General features: G+C 36.7%; 2 protein-coding genes across 2 annotated transcripts; one reads left to right on the top strand and one right to left on the bottom strand.

Moving 5' to 3' along the window:
- Positions 1-79: 79 nt before the first annotated feature.
- On the bottom strand, positions 80-9,259 carry LOC140788203 (pentatricopeptide repeat-containing protein At2g41720). Its single transcript, XM_073137368.1, has 11 exons — positions 8,851-9,259; positions 8,188-8,360; positions 7,996-8,101; positions 5,702-6,811; positions 5,508-5,613; positions 5,213-5,417; positions 3,849-3,981; positions 2,600-2,704; positions 1,923-2,043; positions 674-1,001; positions 80-588 (listed from the first exon to the last, which is right to left on the bottom strand). The coding sequence occupies exons 1-10, from the start codon at positions 9,241-9,243 to the stop codon at positions 976-978; spliced, it is 2,478 nt and encodes an 825-aa protein (XP_072993469.1). The 5' UTR covers positions 9,244-9,259; the 3' UTR covers positions 80-588; positions 674-975.
- Positions 9,260-9,772: 513 nt separating this feature from the next.
- LOC140788204 (protein TRAUCO) lies at positions 9,773-14,047 on the top strand. The gene is made up of 2 exons (XM_073137370.1): positions 9,773-10,887; positions 13,469-14,047. The coding sequence occupies exons 1-2, from the start codon at positions 9,867-9,869 to the stop codon at positions 13,741-13,743; spliced, it is 1,296 nt and encodes a 431-aa protein (XP_072993471.1). The 5' UTR covers positions 9,773-9,866; the 3' UTR covers positions 13,744-14,047.
- Positions 14,048-14,166: the final 119 nt, after the last annotated feature.

Here is a 14,166-nt window from a genome sequence, read left to right as displayed (position 1 = left end):
TGAAGATGTTGCCTCGAGTGTGGCATCCAGTTCACAACACCTGTTTGACATTTTGGAGACTAAAGCAATGCCTTTGATCTGTAGTAATTGAGTAGGGCATTAGGATTTATTCACCAGTATGGTCGAAAGCAGCATTAGCACTGTAATTACACATACATCTACAAGTGTTTTTACTGTTTGCCAAATAAAAAAGCGGCTCATTGACATAAAGCATTGAAGATAAACTCAGATTAGATGTTCTGCCATTACTATGCAATTTGCATATCTGCCGGGAAGGGAAGGTTTCCCAGTTTTTTGAACCACCGCTAAAAGCTAAGCATGCTTTGGTTGAAGTTGCAAACCTTCTTTTGAGAGTAGACGGGCTGAACCCAGATATAATTTCTTGATGAAAATAAGGGGAAACAGGATTACAAGGAGAGAGGAAGAAAAAAAATCTTGAAAGACATAGCCGAAGAGGACGGGAAGCAGGACTGCAACTGGTTTCAAATCTCGGAGGAGGAGATTGGTGGATAACTAAAAATGCTCAGGTTTAATATGGTTTCTGCTCCAACCTCTGGTTCATCTGCCTTGGTGGATAAGCAAAATAGCCTGGAGAAGAGTTCCAAAAACAACTTCAAGACAGAAGCCACATGTACATTTATGAATTGTGAACCATAGTATTCAGAAAATTCACCTTGTATTATTATAACTTCGATTTATTCTGAAATTTGCCTTGTTTGCATGTACTTCTTGGAATGTATGCCACTGGTGCTGGCTGCATATAACTCATCTCAGATTTGTAGCCAACAAACTAGTCTAGTGTACAGGACTGGACAGATTTACACCCAGTGGGCCAGTGCCTCTCATCTAGGATTCCGGTCCATTGTGATGTTGCTTCTAAGTTACCAAGAGTAAGGACATTTTAATTTGTGTCATTGAGTGCCTCATTTGTTAGGTTGTGAAGCAGTATACTTGGCATGCCAAATACCCTGGTGATTACCTAATATTTTCTCTCAAGGTACCTGCAGAGGGCCAAAGCAAGTTTGCTAGTAGTTAACAGCAGTTCCCCAAGAGGCCCAGCTAACACCAATCACAAACTGATAAATACAAATGAGAAAAAGAAATCAGAGTCCAACAAGATCAAATGGTTGACTGCCAGTAAACTTTTCTTTTTTTTGGTTGAGAAAATCTGACCGCCAGTAAACTTATTCCAGAAAAATTATAGTCATCACAATCATAGAAGCCATGCACATCTATCTTTGATTGCGTTGTGAAGGATTGAAGTTAGATGAAGGAGGCAACCATGAACAGCACAGTAGACAAGTTTAAAGATATGAAGGTCCCTTAATCTTTTCATCTTGATAGGGACAGCACTGGTTGGTCTTAAGAGCATATAAATTGTGAAAAAAATTTCCTACAAAACCTCACATATATATCGGTGTTGAGGAGGGCTATCAGGTGAAAAGAAATTAACTGAAACAAGACACACAAATAATCAATAGCTATTGACACATCACTGATGACGGGCCTAAATTACCATTGCCAACTAGCACGTGTCAACTATCAAGTGCATTTCACATCCATAGAACAATCAAAATACATGGTTTTACAATATATAGTGTTTGAGAAATCCATCTAGATATTGACAAAGATGGTCGAAATGGATCAAATGGAGCAACAGGTTTTTGGTTTCAAAATAAGGATAGGAAAAGAATAGGAGAGAAGATGACCACACTGAAACTTATGGGAAATGGCTTGAAGTTTTGATTTTGGAGGGATGGATGAAAATCATTGTGCCAACCCCAAATAGTTCGAACAACCAGGCTCTATTGTTGTTGAGGAATGAGTTGTGTATAATAGGATTTAGATTTTAGAGAGCCAATGACAAAGGAATTATACACCAAAATATTTGAACAATGCTCAAAATGGTGGAAAATACGTACTCATTTTTTCTTGAATGAGAACAACATACTCCATGCTATTATCCTTCCATGCATAAGAAAGAACATTGCGATACATGTACATTGATGGTTGAATTCCTGCATCTTCCATCCACTGCAATACCTGTGCATGCAAAAATATGAATTGAAAGAAATAAGTTGCACCAGAACATATTAGCAAAGAAAGAACCATTGAACAAATTAATATAAGAAAAATATCACAACTCAGTTACAAAAAGCAACCCCGAGGCATGTAGGAACATACCATCAAGTGAAAGAACAAATGGAATATTTCCTAGACATGCCATGAAATAAGAATATGGTAATTCTCATGAACGAACATGTCAAAAGAGTACAACCAACTCTAACATCTAGTGAACCATGAAAATTTGCAACTAAATAGTGATATAGTGTATCACCAATTAAAAAAAACTAGATAGAGCACTCCACAGACTAAGGTAACTTATATAACAGCCAATCATTTCTTTAATTTGAGGTGTGATATAGACTACTGTTCGTATATGGATAACAAATTGGCCAATCTTTGTAGTGTATTATAAAGTTTGGGAATTCAATAATATGTGCAGATTATGAAAATTAAACTAGATAAAGAAGGCATTAAATTAAATAGTGCACCTTTACGATATAACAACATGACAGCTTATAGTAAGTTATCTTACCTCAATATATTTTCTCCATTTTCCAGCAGCCAAAAGATTCTTCAACAGAACTGAATACGTAGCACGACTGACATTTGAGCACGAAGCCAGTATCTTGAAGAAGAGCTATAGACAAGAATAGGATAGTAGTTTTTTACAATATGATTTAGCTCAAAAAAAGAGGTAGACCAGAAGAAAGAACCAAACATATATCTGAATTCAGAACAACATGAAGCACCAAACATCAGATCTGTGTTACTATTTCAAAGATGAGTCTTTGGTATCTTTCCCCAGAGAAAAAGTCAATGAGCTTTTATGTCAAATTGTTTAAATGCCAAATAATGCCAATGAAAATGGTCAGAAGATTTGGTGGTTGCATGAATATATGCACAAAATTGCAGTTATTTAGGGAACTATCTCACCGTAAGGGATTCTGATTAATATGCAGGAAATCAAATCTGAGAAAATGCAAGACCGTCGTTGCTGAGTTGGATCCATATAGCCAACCAACCAGGACATCTTTCTTCTGTATAAAAGACCTTATCTTTTGATAAAGACAGAGAGGAACTAGAAAAACTATCACTTGTAAAAACAAAAACTGAAAAAGTCAACTCGTTCACATTAACTTTATTTGACGCTCTGTATCCTTTAATTTCCATATTAAGCAACCACTAAACAATAAGAAATATGTAAAGCAAATTTCAGGTATTTAGACTCTCAAAAGGATCGAACAGTGAAAACCATCTTGCAGCTCGATATGCCGCTGAAAGAAGCATAAAGAGAACAGCCTGCATATGCAGCCAAAAATGTACTAATGAGAGTTATTTCCATGGTTTGCAATGTCACAGAGGTCCCCCAACCTATATAGAGTACAGGTTATCACAGGTCCCATGACTTGCAGACCCTCAGGGCATGGGATGTGGTGATCCTTATTACATGGTAACATAGTAGACAATGTAGAGGACTACAAAAATACAAAAAAATTAAAAATTAAATGACTATAATATGGCATAATCCCAGACCTCATCCAAATTAATGAAGAGGTCCAAGATGATGATCAAGATTAACATCAGCATCAACACAAATAAACAGTAATATTCGTTATTTCTACACATTAACATATATGAAGAATACAAAATTTAAAATTGGTAATATCACCTAGCATGCCAGAAAATTACTTTATACTTTAGGACTTAGGAGGTTATTTTGATGAATTGAGCACTGTTTTAAGATATGCCAAAGTTAGTAATCAGCACAGATGCAATAATACCTTCATCATAATCTCAATCTTCCCAGTCTTCCCAAGAAAATGAAGAAGCTGATTTAAAATTCCAACTGAAATTGATGAGAGCGAGGGTTCCATATGTTCAATTACTTGGCTTGCTGTTTTCCAGTCTCTTAGCCTATAATGAAGCAAAATTAAATGTCCTAATAAGCAGGAAGACTCAGATCCACTCAAAGGAAATTATTCTACAACAAGCGATTAGTTTAGGATATCAATAAGAAAGAACGACACAAAAGTGCATGTGAGTATTTTTTGTGCCCCTGAGAGCAAAGAATATATATATATATATATATATATATATATATAGAGAGAGAGAGAGAGAGAGAGAGAGAGAGAGAGAGAGAGAGATGAAGTTATACACCTAAATTTCAAAGAATTATGGATAAGTTATGTTGGAACTCATTAGGATATAAAGATAACTTTCACGTCTGCATATCTTATTTTTACATGTGAGGAAAGAAGGAAAACTTCAAAGTTCATCACAAAATGCAAATCTGCCTTTAGTTGAATAAACTGTTCGTGTTTGAAATACTATAAGTGAACCTGAACAAAACTTAATAAGATAACAGTAACTATTATCTTATTAGGTGGCAGAAAGAACCATACTCTTATATATCTAATAACTGATGAATAATTTGGATCGATGCTATAACAGACGAATGTAATCAACTTATCACATTCAAATTGATTTTAGGAATAAAGATGTCATGCAAGATTACTACATTACAATTTCGAAATCAGAGAAGACAGAAATAAAGATACACATTTTAATTCACTTTAAAATTTAAATATTTCCGCAGTTTTACGGTGTCGCGATTAAATAACATATAAATGCATGTTACTAAACTATTCAGCCAATGGTTGGTTTTTTATTTTTATTTTTATTTATTTTTAATATTGCAACATTGAACTCTTTATTTGCATCCAGCTTTAAGAAATACTATCTGGCTTTTCCTTCTCCTTCCAATGGTATTCAGTAGTTATATATATTCTAACAGTCTAGTGTATCATAGTTAATAGATATGATGAGTGCATATTTTATTTACACTTCACTCGCTACATATGACAATGTGATATCATGCTCCTTGTGATATTCATGTTTAATGTGATGATTCCATTCCAATAATTAATTATATATGTGTATACAACTATACATCAACAATGATCTTGTACAAACAACGGTTTAGTGAAGATAATATAACAGTTAAGCCATATCAGTCATTCAAGAAATAGAAGCTGTAAGCCCATAGCAAAATATGGAGTACTTTTATTTTTAAATAAATCAGTAGCCATATCATAACATTGAATCAAAACACTAACTGAAAACATAGTTTTAACAACATACTTACATGCTGCAAGAAGATATAATCTCATAGGCTGCACTTGAATTTAGAGGGATATGTTTCTCTCTCATCAACTCTGCCAGCTGAAGAACCTTTTCAGGTTGGCATGCTCTATTCAGGACTTCCATAAGGGATGAGAAAGCAATGGGATCTGGTTGGATACCGTTTCCTTCCATGTCTTGAAAAAGATCCCATGCTCTCTTCCAGTTCTCTTATGGCCGACAAGTAATATCTGGTTAGCACAATAGTTCTTTACCAAATTACTTTTTTTTTTTCTTTTCATCTTATAGGATGATCTTACCTGTTAAACTATAGGCATGTATCAGGGCAGTGTATGTTATAACATCAGGATAACAGCCACTCTCCCTCATACAATTGAAAATAGATTCTGCTTCTGTTAGTTGTCCCTGAAAAGAGAACCATGATCTGGCATGTCATACTACATAATCAGACAGATCAAAAATTTGAAAAAGGAACGAGTCAACTGCCACATGCCTGTTTGCTGTATGAACAGATCAAAGATGAGTAGACCTCCTTCGACAACGGAATCTGCAAATCCATCATCTCATCTAGAAACTTCAAAGATTCTGAGTACTTTCCTGCTTTACAGTAACCACTAATTAATACATTAAAAGTAACAGAGTCTGGCTTTACATTACTTTCTCTCATTGACCTGTATAACCTTAAAGCTTTGTCATATTCCCCGACACTCATGTAGCTTCCAATGGCAGAGTTATATCCAACTGTATTCAACTGAATTCCTCGGGACTTTGCTGCTGAAAGTATACCATCAATTTTCACAATTTGGTCACAACGACCACAGGCTGCCAAGAGTGTGCTTATAGAGACAATATCTGGTTGAATGCCATCTCTCTCCATCTCACGCAGTACCTCAACTGCTTCAGTCAACATTCCAGCAGATCCATAAGCATCAATTAGTGCATTATAACTAACTCTATTTGGCTTCCGTGAGTTCCGTTTCATCATATCAAATATCTCTCTAGCCTTTTCAGGCTTTGCAGATCTGCCATAGGCATTGAGTAAGGAAGTATATGACACCACATCAGGTTGTAATCCAGAATGTTTAAGTAATTTGAAAATAGACAAGGCTTCCACATGCATTGCATGTGAAGCATAAGCACCAAGAAGTGCATTATACGTCACAATATTAGGTTTAAGTCCTTCAGCAAGCATCATATCAAATACTGCTTTGCAATTTTCAATCTGTCCACAAACAGAATAAGCATGTAAAATACTGGTATATGTCACAACATCTGGACGACATTCTGACCTTTTCTCCTTCATTGAATTAAAAACATCCACAGCTTTTCCAAATTGTCTAAGCTTCACAAGGCAATGTATGACAATATTAAGAGTGAAAATGTCAGGGGAGATTTTTTCTTCTTTCATCAGTTCAAAGTAAGATAAAGCTTTTGAATACTGAGCCCCATTCTTGAAAGCAGACAAGACAATATTGTGCGTCACCAAATCAGGCCCAACACCATTTTCTGTCATATTCTTGCAAATTTCAAGAGCCTTTTTCCAGTTCCCAGCAGATCCACATGCATTGATCAGATTATTGTATGTAGTTCGACTAGGAGGTATCTGCATTAATATTCCAAATTAAGTTCTTTGTGTGAAATTATATGCCACAGAAAAGTAGAAATGTATTGGCATTGACAATGGATCTCGCAATCTCAGTGTAACAAATCTGGAATCACCAATCCTTTTAATTATATCATATCATTTGGCTGATAAAAACAGAAAATAAAATATATCAGACAAATTATGGCATCCAGTTTCTCCAACATTATGGGACACGATCAATAGTGATATAAAAACTTCAAGGAATGAAATACGATAACCAATGGAGCTTCTAACCTTCCTATTCATCAAAGATTCTTAAATAAATAAGAGAACCAAAATACTTGAGAGAACATGTAATGGATGGTTCATCTTGAAGCTCATCATTTCCATATTTGTGAACCAGACATTCCGTTTATGGAGTCTAGTCACCAAATGGGTGAGAGCAAATGGAAAGGTTTTCTGCAACAGATATAGACATATAATTCATCTTTAAAAATATGAGAATCTCAGTCTATTCCATGTTTGGCAAACCAAGAAAGAAAAGTAAATCCTGATCGGACAAGTTGCTGATGGTTCTATTTGGGAGGTGGAAAGCTTTCAAGAATGCAGGATAGCTAGTGTTTGTTCCAGAGCAAAGATGCTGCATCTATTGCACTTACGGCAGAGGAAACTTGGATAATAAAATCCAGCTCACTAGCTTAATGAAGTTAACTCCCCTCTGAAGTGGTGAGCTTAACGCAACACCAGTACTGAGTTTATCAAGCACGATAACAATGAAGTGGACACAATAAATTGTTCAAGATAATAAACATTAAAAATCCTCACACCATGAATTCATTGGAACTATTTTACAATGGAGTTCACCATACTGCACCTTCATGAACTAAGTACATCACAAATTTGACTAGGGTGGGAGAAGGAATTTTCAGCTAAAAAGATCAGAAAAGTCATGTGAACATTTATATCTATACGCGACATGATAATAATACATGTCATATTATAATGCCATACTTGTGATGCTACATGAAAGCAAATATAAAGGTTCTACAGACAAGATAAATGAAGCAAATGCTATTAGCAATAGGAAGATTCGGTCAAGAACATTAATTAATCAGCCAATATGTAAGAAAAGCAAATCACAATTACTAAACAAGTTCATGCAGTAGCAGTATGATTGCAGATGAAGAAAATGAGATACAGACAGCAGCTCGAAGCATATCTTCCATTATATTCATAGCCCAACGCCATTGACTAGCTCGAGCATGTGCATGGATAAGAGAATTGTAGGTTTCAGCATCAGGTTTGCATCTAAGGAGAAAAAATAAATAAAATTAAATATTGAATCAAAGAAACTACGGGGAGTAGAATAGATTATTTTCAAGAATTGATCATACCTCCATTTTTGCATCTCAAAAAATAAACCACGTGCTTGATCAATTCGGTTATGTCTGGCATGCAATCTTATCATCATATTGTACATGTCATTGCGAGCACAGTAGTTCTTTTGATTTTTCATCCAGCGAAACACGTGAACAGCATGGTCAAGGGAACCTGTGTTAGTTATTTCCTGCAAGAAAGACCAAAAGTTTAAAAGGATTCTCAACCAATCAGTCCTGCTTACATTAGTTAGTTACCCAAGATTAGTCTAAATAACTAGCATCAGGTACATATTTTCCACTAATATCCAATCTGATGTAATTTTTTCTGTTTAAAACTAGATAGAGGAGAATATATTTAGACACTTAATACAACATGAATTGCACATGAATTAGGCATACTTAAGTACAGAAACTCTATTAAATAAGAATATGCGTCACGATAATATCAACAGTATAGGAAAAATCCTCCAAAACCTCTTATTTGACTAAATCATCCATCTCTATCCCATCAGTCACGATGTCAAATAATGGAAACATCCAAATATCCTCTCAAGTCTCATCGAACGTTGCATACATCTTGCCGTCACTAAGACACCATTTTTATTGTAGCAAAAAAAATTCGAATTTGCAACTAAACTGTGCAATCCACTCCATAATTACAACCACCAAGAAATGTACCCGAATGAGGAGGGGAAAATTCCTCCTGGCGAAGCGTCCCGCCCAGCAATTGAGCATGCTCTCGACGTCCTCCCGATGCTTAAGCCTCAGAATGCGCTCCACCACCTCCGACACCTTCCAATCCCTCTGCCACCGGCTGCCCTCGACGCGGATGCGGTACTTCGCCGGAATCTGTTCCTTCCCGACGCCTGCTACCTCCGCGGCGACGCGGCGCTGGCCCTTGTCGTAGTCGACGGAGACGACGAGCTTCTTCTCGGCCCATGGAGGAGGCTGCGGGGACTTGGTTTTGGAGGGGAGGCGGATTAGGCGGGGTTTGGGAGGTGAGGCAGCGGGGTTTGGGGGATCCAAATTGGGGTTTAGGGATGGATTTGAGGAGGAGGGAGTGGTGGCCATTGGAGGTGGGAAATGGAACGGCGGATATTGTAGTGGGTATTATTATTATTATTATTATTATTATTATTATTATTATTATTATTATTATTATTATTATTATTATTATTATTATTATTATTATTATTATTATTATTATTATTATTATTATTATTATTATTATTATTATTATTATTTATTATTATTATTATTATTATTATTATTATTATTATTATTATTATTATTATTATTATTATTATTATTATTATTATTATTATTATTATTATTATTATTATTATTATTATTATTATTATTATTATTATTATTATTATTATTATTATTATTATTATTATTATTATTATTATTATTATTATTATTATTATTATTATTATTATTATTATTATTATTATTATTATTATTATTATTATTATTATTATTATTATTATTATTATTATTATTATTATTATTATTATTATTATTATTATTATTATTATTATTATTATTATTATTATTATTATTATTATATTGAGTGCTGCTGTAAGAATTCTATAGTAATTTTTCCTTTTCTTGATTAAAATTCTTTGGTAATTGGTGAGGCGAGGCGAAGTATTATTACTTGGTAAAGAGCCAGCCAGACGTGTAATTCTATGCGCGCGAACAAACAAAATCCCCCCAAAAACCTTCCCTTTTTAATCTGTCTTCTGCTCTTAGCTCTCTCCCTCTCTTTCTCTCCAATGGCAATGGACGCTCTCCTCTCCAATTACGAGGACGAGGACGAGGAGTTCACCAACGGCGCCGACCAGATCCCTCCTCCTCCTCCTCCTCCTCCTCCTCCTCCGCTCCAAGATCAACCTCAAGACAACAACCCCCTCGATACCGATCCCCTTCCCCCCTCCTCCTCCGCCGCCGACCAACCTCCTCCCTCCGACGAACGACCACCGCCGTCGGACGATGATCCGGACGACGATGGAGGCGCCCGGAAGAAGCAGAAGCCCCTCTCCTCCTTTACCTCCCCGACTCCTCCCCCGCAGCAGACCTCTTCCAAGAAACCCAAGAAGAAATCCAACAACGTCTGGACCAAATCCACCTCCCGCAAGGGGAAGAAGAAGTCCAAGCCCTTATCCACCAACTCCGCCGCCATCGCCCCCGATGAAACTGTCCTCATGACCCCGATCCCCCGCTTCCCCTTTGACAAGTCCGACGACTCTCCCGATGCCCAGATCTGCCTCTCCCGCGTCTACAAGGCCGAAAAGGTCGAGCTTTCCGATGATCGCCTCGCCGCCGGGAGCACCAAGGGCTATCGCATGGTCCGCGCCACCCGTGGGGTTATGGAAGGTGCGTGGTACTTCGAGATCAAGGTTGTCCGGCTCGGGGAGACCGGCCATACACGGTTAGGGTGGACCAACGATAAAGGCGACCTCCAGGCGCCGGTGGGCTATGATGGCAACAGCTACGGGTATAGGGATATTGATGGGAGCAAGATCCATAAAGCTCTTAGGGAGAAGTATGGGGAGGAGGGGTATGTTGAAGGGGATGTTATTGGGTTCTATATCAATCTTCCGGATGGAGCGGCGTATGCACCTAAGCCACCGCACTTGATTTGGTACAAGGGGCAGAGGTATGCGTATCAAGCCGACGGGAAAGATGAGCCGCCCAAGGTGGTGCCAGGTGAGTTCTTCGTTTGCAAAATGTGGTTTCAGCTGCAAAGTTTGCTCTTTTATGGTTTTAGTGAGTATTAGCCTTGTTTTATGATACAAGTAGAACTTGATGTTGCCATATTTGCTTTTGTGTACAAATGCGAGTGTAGTGGTTTGGTGGCTTTCTTATATTTGGGCCATGGAAGAATCAGTAGTTATTTCTAAGTGCTACCTACAAATTTCCACATGATTCGTGTTCCTGTGGGATTAGCTTAGATTATATTTCGTAGCTCAAGTTGCCACAAGAGAAAGAGAAAGGCCATAAACATTAAGTCTTGGTCGAGGTAACAATGCAAAGACATGACAACTCTTATTTTGGCTGACTACTCTGCTTTCCATATAGTATAATGATTGAACTGTTTCATATAGCTGACCTCAAATGGTTAAAACCCTGCGGCTTTGTTGTTGTGGAGTATATTTGTAGGATGAAAAGATGTTCAAAAATGCATTGCCTTTTTTTCTCAAATTAAGAAAGCTGAATCTTTTATCTATCTGTTGGAACATTATTGAATTCTCAGTTGTTTCTGGTATAACATATCATGAATGATTTTTAGTTTGATAGCATCCTCTTGAAGAAAATATAGTGTTTACTTGGTAGTCTCTAGGATGAAGAAATATAGTGATTGGTGATAAGGCTCCATAAATGTCAAATGGTGAGTCCATGAAGAAGGCCATGGGGGAGCTCCTTAAGAAAGAGAAGCTAAATTAGATGACAAATAAGACACTACAGAAATTGCTTGAGAGGCTTCCGAAATAATTCCAATGTAAGAGTTTACTTTGATGAGTCGTTGATATTGTATGTTAGGAAGGAATTAGTTATATTTGAAGTTCCATAGTATGAAGGGAGTGGTGATTCCGAGTGCTGTTGGAATAGGCGGTTTTGCAACAATTGGTGTGAGGCTGTGAGACAATGCCTCTAGTCCTTCTTGGAGTGGGGATAGCAACAAAGTTTTGTTTGAGTAATCAGGAGATGAGGTACATATGTTAGGAATTTATGGATGTTATAGATTGTTGGGATAAGGATTTAAAACTATTTGCATACAAAGATGAGCGCCGATGATTGGAGAACTCACAAGAAGTTATCATTTCCTTTGCTAAGTTGTTTTGCAGTACCCCCTACCTTTCCCTTAAGAATTATGACAGCACATTATGGAATTTTAGCTCATCATGAATGTTGGAACTCATATGTCAAGGAGGACGAAAAAGTAAGCGCCATCTCTCTCTATAGCAAACTTTGTCATTTAGAGAAGGAAGAGGGTAAACATAAACTTTTCAGCCTACTATATTTTAATAGGAAATGTTCTTCCATGTTATTAAAGCACCGACACCTATATATTTTACCCGGCCCACATGATAAAACTAAAGTTTCCTAGACAGACAAGCATCTGCCATTGTTAATCTGTAGTCCTATGCTTGCTTTTCCATTTTGAGTTTTTTATCTTGACTTCAATAGACCTATCTCATATACATGAATAATCTTCCCATGAGATATATTCAGAGCCAACTAAGGCGAAAGAAATGACAAAATGGGGCTTTAGGAAACCTTAATAAAAGAGGGACAGGTTAAGAGGAAAATGATTGTTTAGTTGGCAAGTTATTATGCCATTTTATCTCTTGAAGTGTTGCACTTATTTGAGAATTGGTGGCACCTTTAAGTTTTTTTTTCTAGTACTCACTGGACAAGCTTGGTTTGGTTCAGAGCTCACTAGGAGCTGTAGCTCTAGTTGGTGTCCTGATGCTTTACTGAATTATTGTTTATCATTGTTGTGTGGTTTTCTCTAGTTAATCTGATGCTTAGAACACTAGTTTGAATTGATTTGAGAACAGAAAGGACAATTGCTTATATAGCATTTGCGAAGCTCTTGTTTCACTTGGGTTCTTGGTGGGCTACCAGAGCTTTTTGAGTTTTGAGGAGTAATTTAATTCTGTCTGCTGAACATTTGGAGAACTTTGTTTCCTATACAACTGCTCTTATAGGAATATAGGGCAAATTGTCTATATAGTTATGGAGGCAGATTCTAGCTTGGAGGAGTAATTTATCAATTCCTTTTCTCCTGACTAAATTTCTGAGCGGCTTGAAGTGTTTGAAGTAAAATGAATTTAAAATTTTATGTTAAATCAATTATTCTTCTACCCATATTTTTCTAATTAAATTAATAAAAATTACATGAGAACTATAGGAGATAATAATAATATTTATTGGAAACTAATGAGATCAAATTAATTTGGTCTGTTTTATTGGAAAATAATCAGATCAGACTAATAATTAACCAACTCAGATCTATCCGGATTTGGTGCCTTGATCCTGGTATTGTTATATTTCTGAATTTATTTTTCTAGATAAAGAGGTGACAATTAGTAGGCAGACTATGTTCAGATCTTTTCTTCTCTTTCCTCATGACTTAAGAAACTTTACTTTCAGTTGCGTAGTCTTCTTTCTGTAATTGCTAGAAATTAGTCTATATTCCAAATCACTTTTGGCACTGAGGACAATACAAGTGTGGCCGTGATGTCATCATAGAGGTCCTTAACTATTATGTTTTGTTGTGCAGGGAGTGAGATATCTTTTTTCAAGAATGGGATATGTCAAGGTGTTGCCTTCACAGATCTGTTTGGCGGGCGATACTACCCTGCTGCATCAATGTACACACTCCCTAATCAACTTAATTGTGAAGTCAGATTCAATTTTGGCCCTGATTTTGAGATATTTCCACAAGATTTTGCTGATCGTCCTATCCCCCAACCGATGATTGAAGTTCCTTATTATGGCCATGATTTTAAGATTGATGGGCCTGCTGAAAATGGTACCCTGGAGAAAACAAATTAATTATCTCGTCTTCCAGTTTCTTACTCAATGGGAGGAGCAGGGATGGAGAACATGTAGCCTTACGTTGCGTCCAGAAGGTTTGGCCTGAGTGCTACTGACCTCTGATTTAGCTTAGTTTGTTCAGTCATTTTATATGTGAATTTTTCCAGCTGAGGCATTGATGCTAACTTTAGCATTTGCTTGGTTGTTAGAGAGAGCATCCTGAACTGTATTAATCCTTGGACTATTTCATCTTTTCCGCCACGTGACTGCTGTTGCCTGTTCATCAAGTAAAGAATGCAATTTAGTAGTTGTTTATAGTTAAGTTGGTGCATATATTCCTCAAAACCCTTATACTATTTCTTGAATTTTTCTGTGCTTTTTCCCTTATTTCAGTCTTGTGTGGTGCTTGTTACTCATGGAAGTAAATATTTTCTGTTGCCT

This window comes from Typha latifolia, chromosome 5 (assembly GCF_019914945.1).
Source record: "Typha latifolia isolate L0001 chromosome 5, TyphaL0001v2, whole genome shotgun sequence".
In the NCBI taxonomy this organism is placed as follows: domain Eukaryota; kingdom Viridiplantae; phylum Streptophyta; class Magnoliopsida; order Poales; family Typhaceae; genus Typha; species Typha latifolia.
This window is presented reverse-complemented; position numbering and strand designations above follow the sequence as displayed.

Bases quoted from the DNA above. Each gene is read 5' to 3' on its own strand.
- LOC140788203 (XM_073137368.1), bottom strand. From the start codon at position 9,243: ATGGCCACCACTCCCTCCTCCTCAAATCCATCCCTAAACCCCAATTTG. The intron at 2,044-2,599 runs GTAAGATAACTT...TTGCATGCACAG, and splicing joins AATGGAGAAAATATATTGAG to GTATTGCAGTGGATGGAAGA. The intron at 1,002-1,922 runs GTACGTATTTTC...GGCCCTCTGCAG, and splicing joins TCTCATTCAAGAAAAAATGA to GTACCTTGAGAGAAAATATT.
- LOC140788204 (XM_073137370.1), top strand. From the start codon at position 9,867: ATGCGCGCGAACAAACAAAATCCCCCCAAAAACCTTCCCTTTTTAATC. The intron at 10,888-13,468 runs GTGAGTTCTTCG...TTTGTTGTGCAG, and splicing joins GCCGCCCAAGGTGGTGCCAG to GGAGTGAGATATCTTTTTTC.